General features: G+C 40.8%; 1 protein-coding gene across 1 annotated transcript in view; it reads left to right on the top strand.

Moving 5' to 3' along the window:
- The first annotated feature begins 10731 nt into the window (after positions 1-10731).
- The window catches only part of POU2AF2 (POU class 2 homeobox associating factor 2), a 29852-nt gene continuing 13753 nt past the window's right edge, over positions 10732-26830 (top strand). Inside the window, exons 1-2 of the mRNA XM_053670404.1 lie at positions 10732-10975; positions 13604-13713. Coding sequence (XP_053526379.1) covers positions 10732-10975; positions 13604-13713 — 354 coding nt within the window. The remainder of the gene's footprint in view (positions 10976-13603; positions 13714-26830) is intronic.

Here is a 26830-nt window from a genome sequence, read left to right as displayed (position 1 = left end):
AAATAGGCCAGGTGTTAAAAGACAAATACCATATGATCTCACCTTTAACAGGAAGCTAAACAACAAAACAAACAAGCAAGCAGGATAAAAACAAAGACACTGAAATAGAGAACAAGGGGACAGTGACCAGAGGTGAGAGGGGAGGGAATTTAAGGGGAAAAAATGGGAGGGATTTGGAGGAACAAGTATGAAGGACACAAGGACAAGAACTAAGGGGGGGTGGAAATGGGAGGGAGGTGGGGGGCATGGGGCGGGGTGGGCTGGGATGGGAGAAATAGAAAACTAACTGTACTTGAAAAATAACTAAATAAAAATTTTTAAAAGGGGGGTGGGGAGAGGCAGAAGAGAGTAAATGGGGGAATAAATGGTGATGGAAGGAGACTTGACTTGGGGTGGGGAACAGAATAAATGGACAGGTGGTGTGTCATAGGACTGTACCCTTGAAACCTACATAATCTTATTAACCAATATCACTCCCAATAAATTCAATTATAAAAAAGAATCGCAGCAATGGGAAGGGCAGGGATTTCCTTTAGAAATGCAGCAACCATGAGAGAGATGTGTTCTGCCAGTAAGAGAAGCACAGACAAAAAGTTCTCAACTTTGAATGTGCATTGGTACACCCTAGAAACTCACTTAAACTTAGCTTTTTTTCCAGAAGAGCAGGTTTCAAATATTTTGTTCTCAGAACACCATTACTCTCTCATAAATTATTGAGGACCCCAAAGAGCTTTGTTTTAATATGACTTATTAAAATATAAATAAATTAAAATTTAATTGATCGAGCTATCTTTATTATATAATGTATTCATTAATATACATTAATGTAAAATTCTTAGTATATTATATACTAAAATTTTAAGCACTTATTATTCATTTAAAATAACAATAATGAGTGACAGATAACCTTATAATAAAAAATAGCAATGTTTTCCAAACTAAAGAAATTATTGAAAAGGTAGCACTGTTTTATAATTTTGTAAATGTCCTGGTATGTCTGGCTTCATAGAAAACAGCTGGATTCTCATATCTGGTTCCCATGTAATCTACTAGCATATCACAAGTCAGACAGCCTCTAGTCAGCGGCTAGAAAGTCAGAAAACTCCTCTGTACATTCATGAGAAGATGAGAGAGTAAAGGCAAACTAATCTGTTATGAAATTAATTTGGAATTTGCAGATCTCCTGAACCAGTCTCTGGGACCCTGGGGACCTCCTAGACTCACTTTGAGAGCCACTAGTGTCTGGGTCCATTGGTCTGAAAGGTGGTTAGCACGTGAGATTCCGAGCCAGGTTGCAGGACCACTGCTCGACACCCGTGTGAAGCCCTGAACTACTGGGTGTTACACAGATCCAGGGAGACAAGAAAGGTGTCCAGGAACTAACTCTGTTTAAAGACAGGAGACAGAACCAAAAATTAGGTTAAATAGCAATTGTGGGTAAAGATGAATAGAGACATGTCAGAAAATACCTAAAATTTCATTTCTTTAAATTTTTCTCTAGAGGAGTTTATGATGATGACTGTACATCAGAAAAGACCCATTTCCCACTTTTAAATCATTTTTATTCTTCAATTTTAATGGTGACACACATTATTATGTTAGTTTTGGGTGTACACCTCAGTGATTAGACATTAGTAACTTACTTAGTGATCATCCTGACCAACCTTGCACCCATATGTCACTATACAGGTTTTAGAACATTATTGGCTATTTTTCCAGCGCGGTGATTAACACCCCAAAACTATTCTGGAACTACCAGTTGGCACTTCTCAAGCCCCTCACCTTTTTCACCCACCCTCCCGAGCCCCTCCCATCTGGCAACCACCGAAATGTTCCCTGTATCTCTGAGTCTGTTTCTGTTCTGCTTATTCAGTTATTTTTGTTTTTTAGATTCAATTGTTAATGTATGTGTGTTTATTTTCACTTTGGTGTTCATATCGTTTTTACCAAAAAAAGACCCTTTTTTAAAAACAACAGAAAGTTTGGTTTAAAAACACAGCTCTCCTGGGCCTCCCTTGGGAAGAGTCTGAGCAAGAGTCCAGGGAACAGGGCTGGACACAGGTCTTTCTAACCAGCTCCCCAGGGACTCGGTGTGCTGCCGGTCTAGGAGCTCTGTCCGAGACCCGATAGTTATGTTTTGTGCATAATGAAAAGGCTAATCCATTGTATGAAAATGACATTCATTTTTATTTTTATTCATATGCAAAAATATCTTCCTAGGATTCTGAAAGATACCTAGCTTTTAAAAAAGCTATTATAATAAGTGCTTATAATCTAAGTATTACAAGCATAGTACCTATATTTCCTACAGTTCTTTTTCACACATACTGTTTTTTAAAACCTACATCTAAATTAAAGGGATAGAAAATGCCACTTCTATTCATAGACAAATAATGGATTCCTTGTTTCCATAATAAACTTTTGAAAGAGTGTGTTCCTAGTGGAAACTCATTGTTACTGAATAAAAATCTTCTTGGGGAGGAAAACAGTACCTTCATATATAATCTACATTGGAGATGCAAATTGGAGAGAAACAGACACCAAAGTATTTGCATTTAATAAAATCCAGAGCTAGTCATTCAGAAGCATCACTACCGTGTACAGAAGCCTTTCCCATCAAGATCAGCCAGCCCTTTCCAGGAGACCAGGACTCTTGATCAAGGAAAATACACCATTCACCAGAAACCCTACATTGCTATTAAGAAGGAAATTCAGCAGAATCATCAAGAATGGAAAGTGGTAAGTCAGTGTCAATTATTAAATTTTAGAAGAAACTTTCAGGGTGGGGACCTGCTGAGGGAGTGGGGGTGGGTGGGGCAGGGGAGAACAATGGGGGGAAACTGGGACAACTGGAATTGAACAACAATTTTAAAAATACAAAAAAAACCTGTCAATAATCATAATGTTTATTTTTGGCATCACAAAGTCATAACTGAAGCAAAGGACAAGGAGAAATATCCTTAACTCTGGCTAGAAGATATAAAAATATCAAAACATATACCAGAGACCAACTATTTAGAACTCCTGGTAACATTTTTATAATTCTATTCACATTTAATTACTAGTTGTTGATTTATTTTTGCTGCATATAATTTAGATTCATATTTATTCTGAAAGATGAAATCTATTGAACATCATTTTTATAAAATGAGGACTTGGATATTAAAGCATTCTTTTCCAGTCTACTAAAGTTTTATGGTAAATGAAATGACTTCCAGCAAGCCCTTTGTTATAAGGAAAGTGTGAGAGGAGAATCCACACATATAGAGAACTTGAACTATCCTTTATTCATGCAGCTTGCTCTGGGGTCTTAGGCTAAAAATGAGGACTTTCCACATGCAGGAGATGAGGAAGAACCTGAGCCGTTATTGCATGAAGTCAAACTATATGGAGATCTTTTCTCTGTGTGTTCACTCTGAAGATACAAATATTAGTGTAAACATAGAGTAAAACCCAAATCTGAGATTAAAAAGTTAGCATTTTACGTATCAATAAATAATGACAAGAAGTATTTCAAAAATGCTTTGTAAAGTACCTTGCAAGAAAAACTAATATTTTTTCAAATGCCACAACTCTTCAAGGTCTGGTCTCAAACAATAAGACAGCAAGATCCATGAAAGCATCTATGTTCTGCAGTATGAAATTGGTTATTGACAAAAGTGTTAAGTTTTGGGATCCAGCTGCTATGAGGTTTAAAATCTGGGAAATGGGGGCAGCTCCTGGGAAGGCCTGTGGACAGATGCCTGCTGTGTGGGCAAACCAAACTTTAACAAAATCCTAGCAGGTTAACTAATTTGGCTTCCGTTCTTTAAAAGTTTTGGACTTTATTTCCAGTTTAAGATTTTATAAGCAGTATATATTTTTCCTGCCTAATAATCAATATTTTGAACATTTCAACATAACTTGTTCAGTGTGCCTTTCCTTGTGTTCTCCTGAAGGTTTCCTATGATACAATGACTACGACAAAAAGTCCAAGGTCAGGAGTGGAACTACCAATGCCGAGCCTCTCAGGGGTAGACCTAGCACTGTTATTCCTAGGTGGGGGTCTGCCTCTCCCCGTGAGGGGGCTCTGCTCCTCAGCAAGGCAGGCCGAGCTGGGTTATCAGCATGAGGAGAGGGACCCCCCACAGTTCCCAGGGTTGGCACCTGAACCAGATGGTGCAACAACACACTATTGTCACAGGCCTGTCCAGACCTCATTCTTGGCACTTTCTGGACAGGCAGAGAAATAGCACCAACATTTACACTGTCCACCAATAACTCATCATTCAGAATTTTCATTCTGTTCTGTCTTGAGTGAGATTATGACTATATTCCATATCTTGAGGGTTTACAATGGAAAAAGACATCATCTATTATCTCAATTCTGGCATTGTCTAATGATATAACTCAAAGTATAAATTGTTCTTTTCTAAAGTTATGATATGGGGGTGGTTTTATTCTTTTTTAATTATATTTTATTAATTATGCTATTACAATTTTCCCAATTATCCCCCCTTTATTTCCCCTTCACCCTGCACCCCCCAACCCTCCAGCATCCCCCCTTTATTCATGTCCATGGGCTGTACATATAAGTTCTTTGAGTTCTTTTTCTTATACAATTTTTGACCTCTCCCTGTCTATTTAATGCCTAGCAATTATGCTTCTTCTTCCCTGTACCTTTTTCCCCCATTCCTCCCCTCCCCTTCACTGAAAACCCTCCACGTGATGTCCATTTCTCTGATTCTGTTCCTGTTCTAATTGTTTGCTTAGTTTTTGTTTTCATTGTTTTTCTGTATTTTTTTAGGTTCATTTGTTGATAGTTGTGAGTTTGTTATCATTTTACTTTTCATATTTTTTATCTTCCTTTTCTTAGATAAGTTCCTTTAACATTTCATATAATAAGGGCTTGGTGATGATGAACTCCTTTAACTTGACCTTATCTTGGAAGTACTTTATCTGCCCTTCCATTCTAAATGAAAGCTTCGCTGGATAGAGTCATCTTGGATAGAGGTCCTTGACTTGCATGACTTCAGGTATTTCTTTCCAGCCCCTTTTTGCCTGTAAGGTCTGTTTTGAGAAATCAGCTGACAGTATGATGGGAACTCCTTTGTAGGTAACTCTTTCCTACCCTACCCTCTGCTGGGTAACTTAATGATGATGTGCCTTGGTGTGTTCCTCTTTGTGTCCAACTTCTTTGGGACTCTCTGGGCTTCCTGGACATCCTAAAAAGTCTGTTTCCTTCACCGGATTGAGAAATTTTTCCTTCATTATTTGTTTAAATAAATTTTTAATGTCTTGCTCTTCCCCTTCTCCTTCTGGCACCCCTGTGATTCAGATATTGGAACGTCTCAGGTTGTCCCAGAGATTCCTTAACCTCTCTTCATTTTTTTTAGATTCTTGTTTCTTTGTTCTGCTCCAGTTGGATGTTTATTTCTTCCTTTTGTTCCAAATCGTTGCTTTGAGAGCTGGTTTCCTTCCTGTCACTGTTGGTCCCCTGAATATTTTGCTTTATTTCATTTTGGGTATCTTTCATGTGCTCTTTCATTTTTCAACCAAACTCAATCAGTTCTGTGAGCATTTGGATTACCAGGACTTTAAATTTTCCATCAGCTAGATTGGCTATGTCCTCCTCACTTAGCTCTCTTTCTGAGGTTTTGTTCTGTTCTTTCGTTTTGCCCCTATTTCTTTGCTCCGGTCCCCTGGTAAGTTATAAGGGGGTGGGGACTTAGGTTTTCACCTGGGCAGGGCCACACACCCTCTTGCTGTGCTGCAGCACTGCCTGTGGGGGAGGGGCCAGAGAGGGAACGAACGATGCAGCTCCCCTGCTCATCTCTAGTGCCCTTTTCAATGAACCCTCCTCTGAGAATGGCAGTTTCTCCCACCGCGGCAACCCCAGCGGTAGTCCACAGTCAGCTCTGAGTCTCCGTTTCCCCTTAAGTCAGCCCCTCCCTTGCAGCCTGCTGCCTGACCTCACCCAGTCCTGCCCCCATGGTCTCCTGCCTCACTGAGGTTTCTCTTTGTCCACCACCTTACCAGTCTAGTTGTTCTGGTTCATTTTTTCTTTAATTCTGTGGTTGTCAGAGTTCCATACAATTTGATTTTCTGGCCCTTCTGGTTATTTATTGATTTTAGAGTGGTTTTTTTCTCCTTTTGGTTGTTTGAGAAAGTGAAGGGTTTCTACCTTCACCCCCATCTTGGCCAAAACTTGTTTTATTCTTCTGCTTTGTTTTGGTTTGAACTCTCTCTTCATTCCCTTACCTATTTAACAAGAACCTTCTTTGATACTCTAAAAATTTTAAAGCAAGGAAATGTAGTTCAGAGAATGTCATAAAAATAATAAAATAAGAATATGCTTAAATACCATAAATGTATTTGATATTTAATAACTAAAAACAGTTTAAAAATTACCCACATTTTTAAATATTCAATTTCAAAATATATGAATCTGACTTAATGCAGGAAATGTTTAATTTTCAAAACAATATTAAAGTAAAAGCACCATTAAATTTACTAGGGGCCAAATTCTTCAGCAAAGTAAACAGGAACAGGGAGAGGATGTGATGGAGATGACCTGTTGCATATGCCTTGTTATGCAATGCTACACAGTGCTACACAGGGCTGCACAGTGTTGCGCAGGGCTGCACAGTGCTGCACAGGGCTACGCAGTTCTACACAGTGCTGCACAGGGCTGCACAGTGCTGCACAGGGCTGCACAGGGCTGCACAGTGCTGCACAGGGCTGCACAGGGCTGCACAGTGCTGCACAGGGCTGCATAGTTCTACACAGTGCTGCACAGGGCTACACAGTGCTGCACAGGGCTGCACAGGGCTGCACAGTTCTGCACAGGGCTGCACAGTGCTGCACAGGGCTACACAGGGCTGCACAGTGCTGCACAGGGCTGCACAGTGCTGCACAGGGCTACGCAGTTCTTCACAGTGCTGCACAGGGCTACACAGTGCTGCACAGTGCTGCACAGGGCTGCACAGGGCTGCATAGTGCTGCACAGGGCTGCATAGTTCTACACAGTGCTGCACAGGGCTACACAGTGCTGCACAGGGCTGCACAGGGCTGCACAGTTCTGCACAGGGCTGCACAGTGCTGCACAGGGCTACACAGGGCTGCACAGTGCTGCACAGGGCTGCATAGTGCTGCACAGGGCTGCATAGTTCTACACAGGGCTGCACAGGGCTACACAGTGCTGCACAGGGCTGCACCGGGCTGCACAGGGCTGCACAGGGCTGCACAGGGCTGCACAAGGCTGCACAGTGCTGCACAGGGCTACGCAGTTCTTCACAGTGCTGCACAGGGCTGCACAGGGCTGCACAGTGCTGCACGGTGCTGCACAGTGCTGCACAGGGCTGCATAGTGCTGCACAGGGCTGCACAGTTCTACACAGTGCTGCACAGTTCTACACAGGGCTGCACAGGGCTGCACAGTACTGCACAGTGCTGCACAGTTCTACACAGTGCTGCATCGTGCTACACCATACCTCACCACAACACTACAGTATAGTTATTTCCCAATTCTAATGATTCTTATTAATAAATTTGGGATTTTCCCCGGAAACATGTGTCTTTGTTTTCTCAACAACTGATCTGAATGCAAGCTTGTATCTAGAGTATTTGAATAAAAACCCAAGCCTCTCCTGGTTTACTCAGGTGCAGAGCCTTTAAATAGACACAGCACAGGGAAACTGATGTCTGGGAGTAGGGATACTGGTAACATTTTTAGACTCTAAATATCAGGGCACTCCAAAAAAAAAAGAAAGTAGGGTGAGTTAAGGCACTTTCAGAATTCTTGAAAACATGAGGAATATTCGAATGATAGTTTAAATTTGTACTAGGTTCCGTTGCTTAAAATCTATTTTAATTCTCCTTGAGTGCTGCGTAAAATGTTGGTATTTGCTTTTCGGTACCACTGCTTTGGAACATGGTTTATCCCCACTCCCCCTACTTTCTCACAACCAGAGAAGGGTTTTCATTGCCACCTCTTATGAAACTGTTCTCCCACACTCTAAAAAAGATCTGTGCCTTTCCAAACCTGTGGTCTTTCTGGGCCTTCGTTTCCTTCAGCTTCTCCAAAGCATTTTATTTACTCCACAAATATTTATTGAGTGCCTACTAGGTTCCAGACACCTGACGTCACTGGTGATTTCTATTTCTCTGCACTCCCCCTTTCTTTCATTTCTCTGGCACTACCCTGATGGGACATTGCATACTTACGTTTCTGACCTCTCCCACCCCTTGGCTCCCTAGCCCCACTTCCCTGTCCCCTGCTTCCCCCTGAGAACAAGATCTAGCCTTTTCTTGATATTCTGTGCTTGGATTTCTATTCTTCTTTTACCACAAAGACTTCCTTGGAGAACTTCATTTTCATAGCCTTAGTTACCATAGTTTTAATGATGATCCTTAGATGTGCAGTTCTAATCCTAGTCAAAGTTCCTACCCCATATATAACGTATTTTATTTGATTAAGCCACCACAATTACATGAGTCTTTACCCTTTCTACACAAGCCTTGCTCCTTCCTGCCTCTGCCTTTGCTCATGCCCTGCCTGATGTCTCAAATACCTTTCTCCCTCCTTCCTAACCTGTCCGCACTCTTCCAAATCCAACTGAAGTCCCACCCTTTCCCACAAAACATTCATCAACAATCAAAAATGCCCCTTTCCCTCCCCTACTCTTTTACATGTAAATTCCTGGTCTCTCTCACTAAAATAGGATCTCTTTGAGGACATCTGTTATGTAATCTAAAATTATTTTGCATCCCCTGTGGCATACAGCCCCATACTTTGCACCAAAGCAATACCAACTGGTACATAAGACTGATTGTTTTATGACAAAACTTCAGAAGTGTTGATCTGGTTATTTGCCATCTCATGAACTTTATCCCTCTATTCATGACTGTGTGGTTATTTGTTAAACTTATTTAGAATAGGTGTATTTCCTCTGAGCTTTTTGGCATACACACAGAGTATAAATAGATCATTCAGATTGAAAACATCAATTAAAAAGCCCTTTGGGAAAAAAGTGAAGCCAAGACTTTCTGCAAACACACAAAGGATCCAGCCTGAACCTCTTCAACTTCCACCTTCTCCTCCTTCTCAGATCTGAGTCCACACCTGCCGGCAACCAGTCAGGTGTTCCCCCTTTTGCTTAGCCAGGAATGCCTGTGTTAGAGTTGGCCCTGCCTCCAGAGGAACCTCATCTGAAGTCCTTATTCCTATGTTTACCCCAGGTTCTCATCAGAATTACCAGGAGGGCTTATTAAAACATGGATTTCTGGGCCCCCACCCCTACGTCTCTGATTCAGTACATCTAGAGGAGGGCCTGAGAATCTGCATGTCTCCTTTCCTAGCTGATGTTGTTGCTGCTGGTCTGCAGATCACATGTCTAGGACCACTGGTGCGCATTCTTGCTACGGCTCATCTGTCTAGCTTTGACCTCTACCTTGTTCTGACATTTAGTACTTGCGTCATTCTCCTACTCCAGGATGCTTCTAGGGGCACTAAAGGGGTCTTGATCACTGTGAGTACCACCCAGCCACTGCCCCTCCCCCCTAGATTATCTCAGCCTCAGAGGTTGAGAACCAACTTGTGCCCCTGACCCCAATTTCTTCCTTCCTTTTCAAAACATCATTCCATCATTTTCTCCCTTCCCTAAGTCTTTAGTTCCTTCATCTGTCCTATTTAAATATCCTCGAATCTCTGCCACCCATAAGCACATAAATGGATATAAAACCATAAGCAAACCTCTCCTTGACACTGTAGTTCTCTCTAGTTATGATCCAATGTCCTGCTGCCCTGTGTCATCCAAACTTCAAGAAGTTGTTTCCCTCCCTGTCTCCACCTCTTCCCTTGACATCATTATCTGCAAAGGAAAGAGTATTAGGAGATGAGGTAAGAGGTATCACAGAACAAGGCTCTAGCTGTTCTACATGTTCACAATTGCCATTAATCAAGTCTAACACCAGCCACCAAATTGAGAGCAATAGAAAACAATGGCTGCTTTGCTGTCTTTATCTTCCTGGATCATTCTGCTACATCTCATGCTTTTTCCTTTTTTTTTTTTTAATCTCCTCCCCCGAATTCTGTGATATCTTATGTCCCTGGTTTTTCCTGGTTTTTCTTCAACCATTTCATCTCCACAGGACTCTCTCATCCTCTGACAACCCTCCAAATAAGGACGTTCCCCAGGTTTCCATCTTTGACCACTTAGTCCAGAGCTTCACAACCAGAGTTTCAGGAATCAGTGTTCTAGGAGTTTCCAGGATATTGATCCTTTCAGCCCTTGGATATGGCCTGGCTCGTTTATTCCAGGGTGCCTGACACATGCTGTTTCTGTGTGTGCCATCCTGTGACTCTGCCTCTCAAATGCTCCCCAAGAGATTTCATCCTCTTTCCTGGTTTCCTCACCATCAACAGTGTGATGGCTTCTACCTTGTGTGTTCAGAGCGAACCCATGGAGGAAGCTTAAGACTTACCCTTGAATTTTCCGTCTCCTTTCCCTCCCACATATGAATAACTTCCAAATCCACCTGCTCCTTGTTCTCCTATACTACCTCTACTCAGACCCCATTATCTCTTGCTTGAATTATTCTAGAATCTTCCTGCCTGATCTCCCCGTGTTTTGGGGATTTTTAAATCCATCCTTCACAGAGCTGCCAGATAAATCTATACAAAACGTAAATCTAACCACGGCACCCCCACGCTCAACAGCCGCCAGTGCCTCTGTGACCTCGTCTGGACAGGATGAAGTCCAAACTCCTTCACACAAGAAACTTCATGACCGAGCCCCGCTCATATTATTTCCCCAGGCGCACTGCCTGCCACATCCTCCCTCACCCGCCTCTCTGTCCGTGCCTGCAGCCGTCGCCCATGCTGCCCTCTACGCCTGAACGTCCCTGCCCACTTTGCCGCCTCCGCAGAACCCTGGTCTCAGCTCGGTGTCACCCCGCCTTCCCCAGCTCCCACCCACACACAGAGGACGGACACGGTCTGTTTCTCTGACTATCCGGGGCGTATTTCCCTTGTTGTACTTAGCACCTTGCATTATAATTATTTTCTCATTATAAGTATTTCTCTACTCCCACTTGAGAGCATGTTCTTTTGTATCCCCACTTCTGACACAATGCCTGACACAGAATACATTCAACAAATAACTGATGAATAAATACAGCTTTAAGCTTTTCTAAAGGGTAAGACATCACACATAATTCTAGGAGCAACACTTAGATGTCTTTGGAAAATCCATCATTAAGGTCATTAAGCTTTAAATTTTAGGCTGATTTGAAAGGTGTACTTCAAGCTACTTTAATTAAAAGATATATAGTTCAACTCCTGTCAAATTTAGACCCAAGGGATCATTCAAATAACTTTGTTTTGCTAAAATTAGGTTATGTGTGCATTATCTGTATTAAATAATAAATTGTCTTGGAACCTAGATTTTTTTTCCTCCATTTTGTACAGGTGCTTTGTATAAAATTTGGTAGTTTTCAGAGCATTTTCATATACATACATGATAAAACTCTGAAGTCAACTATGGAGTTATTATACCCCTATTGCAGATGACAACACTGAGGCCAAACCATCAGGACTGTCCCAAGCCAGTGACTAGCACGCAGCCGTGCAGCGCAGACGCAGGGCCAGCGGCCTTTCCTTCCAGCGCATCACTCCGCCTCTGGTTCGGGTTTGGTTTCGTCCTTTCCTCCCTCCTCTCACTCTCTTTGTAATGAGCTTTGGCTCTTAAGTCAGATACATGCTAGCCTACGTACAAACTCAGCCAGATTGCATAATAGTTTGGTTAGATACCTAATACATATGAACGTTAGTAGGGTCTGCCAGACACACGATGCTGAAGTCTGTGCCACTGTAATTGCTGGTAAGCCAGCAACACCTCAGTGAATCAAATCCATCCAACCTTCTACAGAACAACGGTATCATAATTAGAAAATGTCTTATAATCCCTCTAGCTAACTACTAATTCAGGGCTTAAATATTTTCTGTAATAATCCAAAGAAAAAGGGTCTCCTGTCTTTGTTTGATCATCCTTGTGAAAAGAACTTACTTCTCCCAAAAGCAGTGCTGACAATTTCAGAATGTTGGGGGGACATTTTCTCTTATCATCTGTTATATCTCTGTATTTCATCAGGGTAAAAGTAGGAAACTCTCAGGTCGTTAGAGCTACAACTTGACCTATGTCTGGATTGTAGCTGCTAAGTCTGGTTATTAGTTGAGTATGATACCTTAGCCAATAAATAACTTAGTCCCCAACCTAAGTTTCTTCATCTGTAAAATGACATAATGGATCAAATGAAGTAATACATGTAAATTGTCAAGCACTATAATATGTTCAATAACTACATGTGGTAAGTGCTCAATAAGTATTTGTTAAATGAATGAATGACTCTTCCCTTATCCTTGGCCTAGTTTCAAAACAGCAACTCTTCATGTTGAATCAGTGTACTTTCAAAAATTAAAAAAATACATACAGAAACAAATCGCTGTCTCCTTAAGAACATAATCTTCCCAAAACAGTCCAGTTGACCTGCTCACCCACACCTGGTAGCAACATGATGCGGCAGGAATACGGTCACACTGTAACCTAAATCATGCAAATCTGACTTTTGCATCAGGTGTTAAGAAGCATTATTCCCAGTTGTATCCAATCCATGATCATGCAAGGAAAGCACAAATTTTAAGTCTTCCTTGAGTAAATCTTGACAAACCAGAGTACAAAGAAGGGGACACTTAGAACAATTGTGTAGGAGATGGAGTAGTGTTTCTTAATCAGAGTGTGGATGAGTTTCCATTAAGGACCAGGAGATAAAAATAAATGACCTTTTTTGAAGCCTCTTCAAATTCAAGCCTATTGCCCTGGCCACTCAGTTGATTGGAGCATCGTCCCATATACCAAAAGGTTGCGGGTTCAATTCCCAGTCAGGATACATACCCAGATTACAGGTTTGATCCCCATAGAGGCATGTATGAGAGGCAACCAATCAATGTTTCTTTCTAACATCCATGTTTCTCTTTATCTGTCTCTCTCTCTTCCCCGTCCCTCTCTATAAAGCCAATAAAAATATATCTTCAGGTAGGAATAAAAAAACATCTATTACTTTATTTTTTAATATATTTTATTGATTATATCATTACAGTTTTTCTATTTCCTCCCTTCATTCCCCTCCACCCTGCACACCCCTCCCCCACCATTCCCCCCTTTAGTTTATGACCATGTGTCTCAAGTTCTTTAGATTCTATATTTCCCATACTATTCTTACCCTCCCCCCTATCTATTTTCTACCTACCATCTATGCTACTTATTCTCTGTACCTTCTCCCCCCTTCTCCTCCTCCCACTCCCCTGTTGCTAACCCTCCTTGAGATCTTCATTTCTATGGTTCTGCTCCTGATCTAGCTGTCCTCTTACTTTGTTTTTGTTTTCGGTGTGGTTGTTAATAACTGTGAGTTTGCTGTCCTTTCACTGTGCATCTTTTTTATCTTCTTTTTCTTAGGTTACTTTAATGAGAAAATAGCATCACAATGATCAACTCTGAACACCTCCCTCCGGAGGTTAACCTAATCACTCCATCCACATTTGATTGTTACTATTCTATTTTCTTAAGTCCCAGGAGACTACAGCAAACGAGTGTATCAAGGTGTAAGAGTGAAGCACACAGTCAAAGATCTACTGGCAGAAAAACGATCCAGGCAAACGAGTAATTCAAGATTTAATGTAAGTCTTAATTTAATACATTCTGAAGTCTTTGGTGGGGGTGGGGGGGTAAGTCTTCTATTAAGGTTAGTTATCTCCCCTCTCCCTTTATTTACACACCAACCTCTCACCTCTTGAGTCTGATATCTAGATCGAAAAGCCTTCCCTCAACGGCACTTACTATATAATTACCATTATTAACACTATGGCACATCTGTCAAGCAACAAGTAAGCATTCCAAGAGCCCTACAAATGTATTGGCTGACTACTACAACTAGTGGCAATGAAAAAAAAATATGTCCTCACTTTTCACATCCCCTCAGTCATGAATTCACAAAGGCTCAGTTGGTGAAAATAAAGCTGACCTTTATCACTTCTCACTCTAAACTTGATAAAGACAACTTAGAAGAGTCCTCTCGTAACACACAAAATCCGATTTTAAAATCCAAGTAGGGCTCAGCCATAAGAAAATATGAAATACCGCCATTTGCGAGAACATGAATGGACCTTGAGAATATCATGTTAAGCGAAGTAAGTCAGACAGAGAAAGCCAAGAACCCTGTGACTGCACTCATATGTAGGGTGTAAAACTGAAACTCAGAGACGAAGACAACAGTGTGGCGGTTACCAGAGGGAAAGGGAGGCCAAATATATGGTGATGGAAGAGGATTTGACGTTAGGTGGTAAACACATGGTGCAACATACAGACGGTGTATTACAGAATGTACACTTAAGACCTATGTAATTTTATTAACCAGTGTCACCCCAATAAATTTAATAAAAATTCAAAAACAAAAGATGAATCTTAGTAAGAGATGTCTTAAGTCTAAAGCCTTTATCTACCAGATATGTCTTCATAAATAGCCCTGCTCTGTGCCTATAATGTCCAAATAAGGGCATCCAATGCTCTAAAATAAAAATGACCCTAGAATGGAAACATTTGGCTATCAAGATGGATGTATAACTGTTACCCTATTGGGTAAAATATAACCGCGTGACTGTCAGGCATCTGTCAGGCATTGCTGGGTGCAGGACATGAGAGCAGGCAACCAGGGACAACTGGAGCAACACGCACAGCAGCCAGCACAAGGGCTGGCACACATGGGCATCAGTTCTTCCAGCGCGTCTGCTCTGAATGCCAGCACCAGTTCCAGCACTGCTCCCAAACCAAACTTCTAGGGCATGTCTTAAATCAACAGTCCCAGATCTGATTTTCCAAGAACACCTTTGGCTGCATATTTTCTGCCTGCTTTTCTTTTAAACTACCTCCTCTCTTCTAGTTCAACAGATAGAGCTTAACTGATAAAGAGAAATCTAAAGAAAGCAATGAAAAATTGTCCTTCAGCGAGGATAAAAAATATATATCCATACTAATCTATGAGACTGGGGAAGGGGTGGGGGAAAGAGATTCAGAGTCTTCTGTAAATGAACCACAGCTTCACAGAAGTCGTGTGAATTGCTCAGCCACAACTGTAGCTAAAATTGTACAACTAAATGAAAGTTCCAGGAGAACTGTCAATTGGGAAGACAAAAGTCACAATAAGGATAACACCCTAATCAAGGAACAAACAGTGTATCTTTGCAGTGTGAGTGAGGATGTAATTCAGTCTCTGGCATTGTTATCAATACCTGTACCCGACAGACTTACATGGAAAGACCAGAAGGTGTACGTCCAAATGGTGGATATAAATATATTTTTCTTTAAAAATTACTTAACATGACTTCTTGTTCAAGATATGTAACTATCAAATAGTGTGTTCTTTTTTGATATTTTTGCTTTTTAAAAACTATACCAATATAAAAACAAAAATAAGCCACATTATTTTATTTAAAATGCAGATTCCTGGTCCCTGTCTCACATCCACTAACATAGAGTTATTGGGCTAAAGCCAAGGAATGGTCACTTCTACCAGCTCATTGGGTGATTCTTTACACATCACACTTTGGGAACTTTGCCATCAAGCAAAGAGCAAGCGTTCAAGCCTCACACTGCACAGCCACAGTTCTTACCTTTACCCAGAAAAAAGCTCGCTGACCCAGTGACATTGAAAGTGTTTACAGCACAAGTGGCTACAAGAAATGCACGATACATAGCCTGTGCCATTAAACACCAAATAACCTGGTAGAAAAGAAAAATACTTATACACTAAAAAGATATAAGACCATATAGTCATGCACTAGGCTGAATGCTAAAGACAAAAGACCAGGCTGCATGGCCATGTGATATGAAAACTATAATACTACTTATATAAGAACAACTTAAAGTGCACTTCCTTATGTGTATCTCATTTGATAGACACACTAATTCTGTGACATTGATATTGACATGGTTTCCCATCTTACAGACTAAAAAGTTGAGAACAAGAAAAAGGAATTGTTTCCAAGTTGCAGTTAGCAAGTAGTGGGTTTTTTGACTCCTAATTCCATATTCCTTTTAAAGGGAAAAATTGATGTGGACTAGAGTAGAAAAGTCTCTCATTCATGCTGTCATGTCCATTTGAACTGCTATAACAAATCACCACAGACTGGGTAGCTTATAAACAGCAAACATTCCTCACAGTTCTGGAGGCTGCAAGTCTAAGACCAGGCTGCCAGCATGGTCTTGTTCTCGTGAGGTCCTCCTCCGGTTGTACACTTCTCACCGTATTCTCACATGGGGCTTATGGGGCTGTCTAGGACCTCTTGTATAAAGGCACTACTCCATTCGTGAGGGCTCTGCCTTCATAATCTAATCACCCCCAAGGGAAGGCCCCGCCTCCTAATGCCATCTCACTGGGCATTAGAATTTCAGCATATGAATTTGGGGAGGACACAAATATTCAGAACATGGCACATGCCAATAAAGAAAATCAAAACGTAAGAAACTATATTATGTAGAAAGAACTTCTCAGACTAGGAAAGTTCAAACCAGCTCTAACTGTGACACTTAGTCTTACACATCAAATACATAGGTCAGGACTTCCAGCCAAGATGGAGGCGTAGGTGGAAATACTGTACCTCCTCACACAACCAAATTTAAGGACAACAAATATTCACAAACAAAAACACAACCAGAAGAGACAGAAAATTGAAATGTACTGAAGTCCGACAACAAGGAACCATTCATCCAGACCAGTAAGAGGGGTGGAGTCCATGGCCAGCAGAGAGGGGTCCAGGCAGGAAGAGGCGGTGGTTGGCAACCCCGGCACAGGAAAAAAACAAGCAAACCCAGTGAGGTGCACATGGCTGCTGGCTGACTCCACACACACTTTTACATACAGACAAACCAGGCAGGTTTTAAAATGGTCAGTGAGACAGACCATGCAACCCAGGGCCCCAGCAACAAGATATAAAACCTAAAAGCACCAATTGGAAAAACTTTCAGGGATTGAGGCATTGGGAGAGGCACCCAGTTTCACAGGAGAGTTTGTCAGAGAGACACACAGGGTCCTAGAATGTACACAAGCCCATCCACCCAGGAACCAGCACCAGAAGGGCCCAATTTGCTTATGAGAAGCAGCACAGGGGACCAAAATCTGAGAGAGAGCCCAACAAATGCCATTGCTCCCTCTCTGACCCCACCCCCAGTCACAACCTAGCGACTGGATTGACCCACCCCAGTGAACACCTAAGCCTCCATCCCTCATACATAACAGGCACAAACAGACCAAAACATTATGGCTCAAGCAGAACAGCTCAAAGCCCCAGAGCCAATACTTCTAAGTGACAAAGAGATAGCCAACCTATCAGATGCACAGTTCAAAACACTGGGGATCAGGATGCTCACAGAACTGGTTGACTTTAGTCACAAATTAGAGGAACATATGAAGGCTAAACTAAATTGAAATTAATGGTAATGCACAGGAAACCAATAGTAATGGAAAGGAGACTGGGACTCAAATCAAGGGAGTAGACCAGAAGGAAGGAAAAAATGACCAAACAGAAAAGGATGAAGAAACAAGAATTTTTAAAAAATGAGGAGAGGCTTAGGAACCTCCAGGACATCTTTAAATGCTCCAACATTCGAATTATAGGGGTACCAGAAGGGGAAGAGGAACAGCCACCAGTGGAAACCTTATTTGAACAAATAATAAAAGAGAACTTCCCCATTCTGGCAAAGGAAATAGACTTCCAGGAAATCCAGGAAGCTCAGAGAGTCCCAAAGAAGGTGGACCCAAGGAGGAACACACCAAAGCACACCATAATTATATTAGCCAAGATTAAAACGAAGGAGAGAATTCTAGAAGCAGCAAGAGATAAGGGGACAGTCACTTACAAAGAAGTTCCCATCAGACTGTCAGTGGATTTCTCAAAAGAGACCTTACAAGCAAGAAGGGGCTAGAAAGAGGTATTCTGAGTCATGAAATCCAAAGACCTACAACCAAGATTGCTCTATCCAGCAAAATTTTCATTTAGAATAGAAGGGCAGGTAAAGTGCTTCTCAGATAAGGTCAAGTTCAAAGAGTTCATCATCACCAAGCCCTTATTATATGAAATGTTAAAGGGACTTATCTAAGAAAAAGAAGATAAAAAAGATAAACAGTGAAAGGACAGCAAACTCACAGTTATCAACAACCACACCTAGAACAAAAGTAAACTAAGAGGACAGCTAGATCAGGAGTGAACCATAGAAATGAAGATCACATGGAGGGTTAGCAACAGGGGAGTTGGAGGAGGAGAAGGGGGGAGAAGGTACAGAAAATAAGTAGCATAGACAGTAGATAGAAAATGGATAGGGGGAAGGGTAAGAATAGTAGGGGAAATACAGGATCTAAAGAACTTGAGACACGTGTTCATGAACTAAAGGGGGGGAATGATAGGGGAGGGGTGTGCAGGGTGGAGGGGCATGGGGGGGGAATAGAACAAATGTAATGGCATAATCAATAAAAAAATAAAATAAAAATTAAATAAACTCAGACATATCCGCAGGAAAAAAAATAACTAAATAAATTTTTTAAATAAATAAATAAATTTCAAATAAAGTATGTAAGTCATATGAACTTGGCCTTAACCTTGTTTACATACATTACCCAATGTCTCCATGCTAGCATCTTACTCGTATGTCACATCAATAGCCTTTTAAATGTGAATAATTAAATGCATATAAAGTTGAAATGTGGTTATTTGGACTTTAGGTATCTTAATAAAATGACTTTACTGTCTATCTGCTCATGTTTCATCTTCTCAACCACCATTCTAGAATATCTATATCCCAAGAAGGATATTGTATTCAGTAACCATTCGCTCTTGATGACCAAAAAGCAGGAATTATGGAGGATCACATCATCGGCAGGCATTTGGGGGCTCTAACTGCATGGGTAATAATAAGAATACCTCTTAATTCTCATTCCAATACATGAGGAGACACTGAGTCAATGATTCTTAGACTATTTCAGACAGGGGAGCCAACTTTACACAAGTTCAAAATTTGCTATTAACAAGATAGATTATAGCCAGTGAAAGGCTAACTGGAGGAGATGGGAGATCCTACCATGCGATTTCACCATATATATTGTGCTGGGCCAAAAATGGACCCCCAAAATACCCCAGGTCAAATCTGTGGAGCCTATGCATGTTGCCTTGTATAGCAAATTGAGCGATTAAATCAAGGTTCTTGAAGGAGCTTCCCTGGATTAGCAACCACATATATCCTTGTAAGGATGAATTTGAAAGAGACACACAGAAGAGAAAGAGGCAACGTGATGCCACCTGCCCCAAGTCAAGGAATGAGGGCAGCCATTGAAATCTGAAAGACGCAAAGAACGAGTTCTCCCCGGAGTCCTACAGGCAGCACAGCCCTGCCAGCACCTTGACTCGGACTTCTGGCCTGTGAAAAAATAAATTTCTGTCTTTTTAAACCATTCAGTATCTGCTAGTTTTTTACCAGCAGCCCTAGGAAGCTACTGCACATATATTAATGAAACTATGTCACCCTGAATAAGTATCTTAGGAAGTTCCTATCTAACGTCTCAGTTGCTGCTCTGCTCTTTACAGCAACACTATCATAAGTTTCCACAGGTTGTGCAGATCCAGCTTTACATAGTTTCTCTGAGAGCATCTGTTGTGACACCACGAGATGTTTTTCACGTCTTTGCAGCAAGAATCAAAGGGGAAAACAATCCCTCCCATCAAAAAAGACTTCCACCAAAGACTCCATTTAAAACCACTTCTGTAGATTGTAGCCATAATCCTGTGGTTTCACGCTGTTATTGTGGATATGTTTCTAAATAATGGTTTTTCCTATTCTTTCTAAAACTTTTCTGTTATTCCTTACTACTCTACCAAATCTTCTATCAGGATATTTAAAATATGAGCCATTCATTAACCTCTAGTACCAAAAAGTATATATAATTAAACTTTTGATGTAGGTGTAGGTTGTGGGGGGTTTTTCAGTTACACTATTTTAATTGAGTTCCATAAAGGCTAATCATTGAAAAATTTTAATAATGTAACAAAATTCAATGAACTCTCAGTTATATATAGCAGAGGGGGGAAGAATAACAAGACAAATAAATACTAAGCCTATTAACCATAATTTTTCGTTTTGATTTGAAATTCAATGAACAATTTGCAAGCTATTGAGCTTTCTAATCAATTTTAAGCTATGGTAAAGGTTCATTTAAAGTCATTGAATATACAACAGTTGGCATGAGGGGAAATACTTTTAAACCTATTGAGTAAAGAATGAAAGTCTGTTTGGAATTAAAATTGTGTCGTGGAAAAGGGCAACAGTGCAGTTAGTTTGAAGGAGATTGAAATGAACCTGGAATCAGGATTTTGATGTTCAATGTATTTGGGGGGGTTGGGGAGGTTTTATTTCTTTTTTATGGGGAGGGGGTGGTATGGACATGCTAATAGCTGTCCTGCTGTGATCAGCCATCAAAATGTGATGGTGCTGAATAATAAGGAAATAGCTGTGAAATTTACTTTAATATTTTACATAAACATGAGGGAAAATAAGTGAAGATTTCTGGTTCTTTAAAAAGTCTGAACTGAGGAAAATATTGAAGGAATGCATCCCAAGTGGGAAATATATTTGGATTATATCAGTCTTGAATTATACATATTACACATATACACACCAAAATTTAGTTATTTTCACTTGCCATGATTCTTTTATACCAACCCTGAGTATCTGCTGTTCAAATCACAATTACTAACAATTATTTTCTTTTTTCTATATTTTCCTAAATATCAACATTTAAATTAGCTGCTAAAATCTCCCATCAAGGACACATAAGATAAGACCATATTGTTAGCTGGGCATCATGATTAAAATCTTTCCTAAGTATTTTTGTAACAAAACCATTTCATGCACAGAAAGAAGTATGACAATAATACATACTGATGGGGAAATGGGGAGGAACAGACAGTCTATGCATTTATGGCACAGAATAACTGGAAGTGTTTGATCTTGGTTGGGAAGTGGGTAAAGTCTAACTGTGGAGCAGATGTGCACTGCCAGCTCCATGCCTGAGGCCTGCCTGCTTTGCTATCAGGACTGCTGGTTAGTGATTTGTTTAGTTCAATGTCCAGCTGTTGTTTTGTGGCACCAAACACAGGCCCACTTCGGTCACCACTGCGTGTAAATATTGTGACATCCGTATCTATGATTTGCATTTGGATTTCTTGTGAAATACTTTAAATAGTACACAAAAATTGGAGACTGTATATTATAGCATCTCGAAGTTTCTTTGATTTCTCTGAAATTTGGAAAAAGCATCCAAGACATCTCTTCATATCAAAGGAGAAATCAACCCTTCCTAGGTCTGTTTGAACCCTCCCTGTGGCTCTCAGTGGTCTTAGGCAAATCCTTTCTGCTCTTGGAGCTCCTCTCTGAAAGATGAGTTAGATTCCTCCCATTTCAGTACTCAATTATAATACTCAAACTTTTAATAGTTTATACTATTTCTTTATCCTCTTTATTACTGTTACTCATGTTTCACATGTTCCCATGCCACTGTTTAGGATTTAAAATAGATCCGAGTCTCTGCAAACTAGCTCAGAGCCACGATGAAGCACCTTTGAGCTGACATGTGAGACTGCTGTCACCTGGGAACCCACAGCACTTAGGTTGGTCTGGAGCTCATCAACCACCACACGGACAGCATGGCATGGTGAAGAGTTTGGGCTCTGGATCCAGGTGACCTGAATTCAAATCCCAGCTCTGCCACTTGGCAGCTGTATGATGACTTAATCTTGCTGTCAAAGGAAGATAATACCTGCCTTGCACAGTGTCATAAGGGTTAGATTTAATATTTGTTAAGGGCTTATCACACAGTATATGCTCAATCAATGCTACTGTTATTAATTACTGACTGTACAAAAGGAACATTAGAATTCAAAGTGATGTAAGAAACTGATTGACCTGAAGAAATGTACAGTCCAGCTGTGGGAAAAGAAATCCTATGTGAAATAAGTGATTAAAAATAAAATGATGGCTTTGCTCCAAGTGCCAAACATGTGATAGTGGCCATCACTGAATATGTGGGGGATTAGAAGAGTGTGAGTAAAGCATGGACAGGGCAGGTGGCAAAAGACCTCTTCAAAAAAGATGAGCCTTGGGATAAACCTTGAAGGCACAAGATAACTCAAGTGAGCAGTGAGGCAGGGTGAAAGTCCCAACAGAACACAGAGTGGTCTAGCAGTGAGGGGCATCTGTCTGTGATGTGCAGCAGGTGGACAATCTGGTGTGCAGGGTACACTGAAAGAGAAGGTTGAGAGGCCTGACCTGGTGCATGACCCTTCAAAATTCAGGGCTAGCCTTGCCTGCTAAGGTCTTCCAGACACTCCCCTCTACTCCCTCAGACTCCAGTATATTTATCTGCTAAAATATTTATGACATTGCATTATGACTGTTTATTTTCTTAAATCTCTTCTTCAACTGGCTGATGTCTTTCTATTCCCATTTGTTCCCTGTGGAGTCTTGAGCCAGAGAGGAACAGTAGTGTGATAGAGTGGTTAAGAGCTTGTGTTTAGGCCTCAGACAGACTGACAATCTGACTCCACTATGTGAAAGTGATCTAACTTCTCTGGGGCTGTTTCTGCCCATGTAAGTGGGGATAGTGATTCCACCATAAAGTTGTCGCGAAAATGAAATTAGATGATGTATATAAAGCCCTTGGTACAGCTGGTACATAGCATGGTGTAAGTGGTCAAGAAATGGCAGCTCTTACAGTGTTTATAGCACCTGGAACATGGCACCACTTGATAACATTCCAGTGAAAGTATGCTGTGCAAAAGGAGATATTCACAAGACTGTGGACATCTCTACATAGCAGCCTTTGCAGTTAGATACCCCCTGTTTACATTACTATAGATTCTAACAAAATATAAAGAAATCAAACTGTTAAACGGCCACAGGGTGCCTTTTGTAAGTTGGAATTGACTCACTGTGAAGAACGGAACAATAAAGCAGCAGAAGCCACAGTTAGCAGCCTTACTTTTTATTCTGACTCAGAAATGCCACCCTCCTCCGTTCTGAAAATGGCTAGAGCTGAAGCTCCAACTTGGTGCATTTCATTGATATAAATCCAACTGCTCTCACTCTGCAGTCTTAATATCCAAAGACTTAACGAGTCTTGGATAATGAACCAAGTATTATACTTCCCAATCATGGGCAACTGCTTTATGAAAACTCCAACTTCAAATAGTAGGAAGAGGGAAATAAAAATTCTAACATTTAAATCAGTTTGTTGACTTAAGAAGTAATGTTACTTTTTTAAACCTATATTTCCTCAATTACAAAGAATTGCATAATATTATGAATGGTACAGATGGCAGGAGACTGGTATTAAGAGTGTTTTCACGTTTCCCCTTCTCCCTACTGACTACGGCCCTTTCCCATCCTGACCCTATAGTTTTTCCCGTGTTCCATCCACTGGCACCCCAAGCCCCAACTTCCAAGGCCAAGCTAAACACTCTCATTCTTCTAAGAAAGAGAAGTTCCCTTTCCTCTAGTTCCACTAAAGTTTTGCAGATTGAGTTTTCCAGAAAAATAGGGAACAGAAAAATCACATACAGCACAGGAACAATTATGTAGAGTGCAAATGTCATGACACTTACTTTCATATCTGGTCAAAGGTCAGCGCAGGTGGCACAGTTGGGGTGACTTCTAGGCCTGGGTCCCCTTCTATCATCTCAGTTCTCTCTGGAGAAATATACATTCTTAATAATAATAATAATAATAAATAATAAATAATAATAATACTTATTATTTAATGCTAGGCTCCTAAATAGAAACTTTACAATATTTTCAGGTATCCACTTCTAAATATATACCATTTACCAACAAGAAGCCCTGCAGTGGCAAGAGGGTGGCACTCATCTATTTTTCAGATGTAGAAACTAAGACTCACAGAAAGCAGTGAAGCTTAAATTTGGACTCAGGTTTTTGGACTCCAAGGTCTTTATTTTACCTAAAGTACTGCCTTCTTGAGTGGACACTTCTGGTCCGAGGAAGGACTAGTTTTGGAATTCCCACTTTGCTTAGTTCCTCTGCTCAGTGCTCACTTCACCCTTCACGTTACACACACAAGGCTGGGCTCTAGTCATGCCTCTTGCTCCTTCTCCACTTCATGTCTGTCTCCCTGTCCATCCTGCAGTGATTCTGTAGGCTGCTCAGATCAAATTAGAACCAAAGCCTTTCTTTCCTATGATACTCAGATATCTAGGTGCAAGAAGTCCTTAATTTCTTTCTAGAACCTATTTCTAGTTCCATCCCAGAGCCTGCTTCCAGAATATCGCTCCTCTCTGTCATTCCCCACCACTCCTGAACCCCTGGTCTCTTAGGTTCTACACACTGAACTTACATGAAGCTCTTTGCTGTTCTCCTAGAGACCTCCAGGGCCTACCTCACTGAACCCCTTTAGTGCTGACCTTTTCTTCTTGCCTGAAGTTTACTCTCCTGCTATCCTTTTTTTTAATGAAGTGTGACTTCTTTTCTGAATATTGCCAAGCTGACCTGAGAGGCGGGTAATCCATGGCTCATGCCTGGGATTGTATGTCAACTGCTACTTCTCCCACTTAGAAGGCAGAAATGGTATCAGAAATGAAGTTGATGCCTTTTGAGGTCTTGAAGGGATATCTGAGCCCAAGAAAGCATAGAGCTTATCAGCTTTTACCTGCTGTCTCCAGTGACTCACCAATTAGATGCTTTCCCAACCTCCATCGTATCCAGCATTCTCTCATAGTCTTACACGCTAACGATCCTATGTATATTCTTAATAAATATAATAGCCACTATGGAAAGGGGAGGGTAATTTCCTCATTCTCTTCCCTTATGAAAGTATGAGAAGAGATAGGAAGAGAGGGATCACTAATGGATTCAATTCTTAAGTACAAAGCTGATTTTTAGTAATCTATACAAAAGATGTAGGAAAGCCTTGACTAACATAAAAATTTTAATTTTAATCAAGATATAACCTCTAAACCCTGCTAAAACTTGAACAACTTATATATTGCAGTATTCTAATAGTAGTGCTATCAACAATTAAAAGGCCCAAAGAAGAAAGAAGCAGACTGGAAAGAAACTGATGTAAATAAAAAAGCTGATTATCCATGCCTTAAACCTAGGAAGTTGGCCATGCATAAATTCAAGGAAGAAGTCACAGCCATTGCTGCCATCACCACATTATCAAATCGAAGAGCAGAGCACATGGACACGATATTGAGTTTGTGGTCAGCAGGAGTCCCAACCACTGAATGCCTGTGAGGGCAGCAGAGTCTGTACCACTGCCATCACAAGAAATATTCATGCCCTCCTCTGAATTCTTAAAATTCACCATGAAAATTATTTTTCATCCCTTCAAATCTCATAAGTTGAACCTATCCTACCATGTGTTCCAGCCTTAGTAAGATTTTCACACTTGTCTGGGCAAGGCAAACTGTCATGACGTGGCCAGCGTGTTATCGGCCAGCGTGTTATTTCTCTTATATTATTTTTTTATTTTTCAGCAGTACCTTTTCTCTCTGTGTTCTCTTATGAAAACTATATTTTTTCTTTAATATGTACATGTCATTTGCCCTTCCTGCTTTTTTCTGAATTGCCAGCAGAATGAAATAATCGCTTTGTCTGTCAGGTTTGCAAGGTTGATAAAGGGAATCAGTGTCTACCCTGGTGCACTGTTTTGCTCACTCTCATAGCACAGCGCTTTGCATGTTGCTTGTTAACATTACCAACTAACCCCCTTCACCAGCCTAGCAAGAGTCTAAAAAGAAAACCAAACCCACAATGAAAAACTTTTTCTGAGTAGGCAATGCCTTGTAAACTCAAAACGTGACTGTTCGAATGCAGACATACACATGATAACATCTGAATAAATGTTTTATTAGAGGCTTTCAAAATGACCCATTGTCTGATTTTAATTAGCCCACTGTCCCACCCTGTTTAGACAACTGAACCACATTTCCAGGGCTTTTGTGTTCCTCACCCAACCACCTGCTCCTTCACAATTGCAAAATTTTTTTTAAATAATAATAATAAAAGTGAGCTTTTTGCACACACCTTATTTTTCAGCTGTTCTATTAGTTCTGCCATTTTTAAAAATGTTATGAAATTTAAAATAATTCCTGATGGGGAATTCTTTCACACAGCTTGCAGAAATGATCAGGTTTGCAGCACAAGATCCGTGGCAAGCCGGTCTGGCAGGGCTGGATTCCTGCCGACTCTGCCCTGGCCCAAGCGTGCCAGACCACTGATCAACGTGCATCCCCGTGGTTCCTGTGTTCTAACTTAGCTGCATAAATACAAAAAGCATTCCAAAGGCACAGGAACACCCAGGGGTAAAAAAAAAGTGTTTCAGTTTGTAACTTAGGCAACAGAAATCACTTCCTTACAGAGACAGCTGGGTCATAGTTTTATGCCAAGCAGGAGAGTTTTAACAGTAACATTTCAAGAAACTGTCAGAGTTGGAATTCCGTAACTGCGTTAGCTTTCTGAAGGATATAAAACAGTCCATATACCAAAAATAAACTGACAAAATACAAACGGACATGGAACAGAACAAACTGTCATCTGTCAGAGGAGAGAGGGGAGGGGGAAACTGACAAAAGAAGGTGAAGGGATTGGCCAAAGAACATATATGCGTGACCCATGGACATGCACAACAGTGTGGTGCTGGCCAGAGGGAAGGGTGAATGGGAACTGGGTGGAGGAAAG

The sequence above is a fragment of the Artibeus jamaicensis genome, unplaced genomic scaffold (assembly GCF_021234435.1).
Source record: "Artibeus jamaicensis isolate MK-2021 breed Jamaican fruit bat unplaced genomic scaffold, CSHL_Jam_final contig_585, whole genome shotgun sequence".
Taxonomy (NCBI): domain Eukaryota; kingdom Metazoa; phylum Chordata; class Mammalia; order Chiroptera; family Phyllostomidae; genus Artibeus; species Artibeus jamaicensis.
This window is presented reverse-complemented; position numbering and strand designations above follow the sequence as displayed.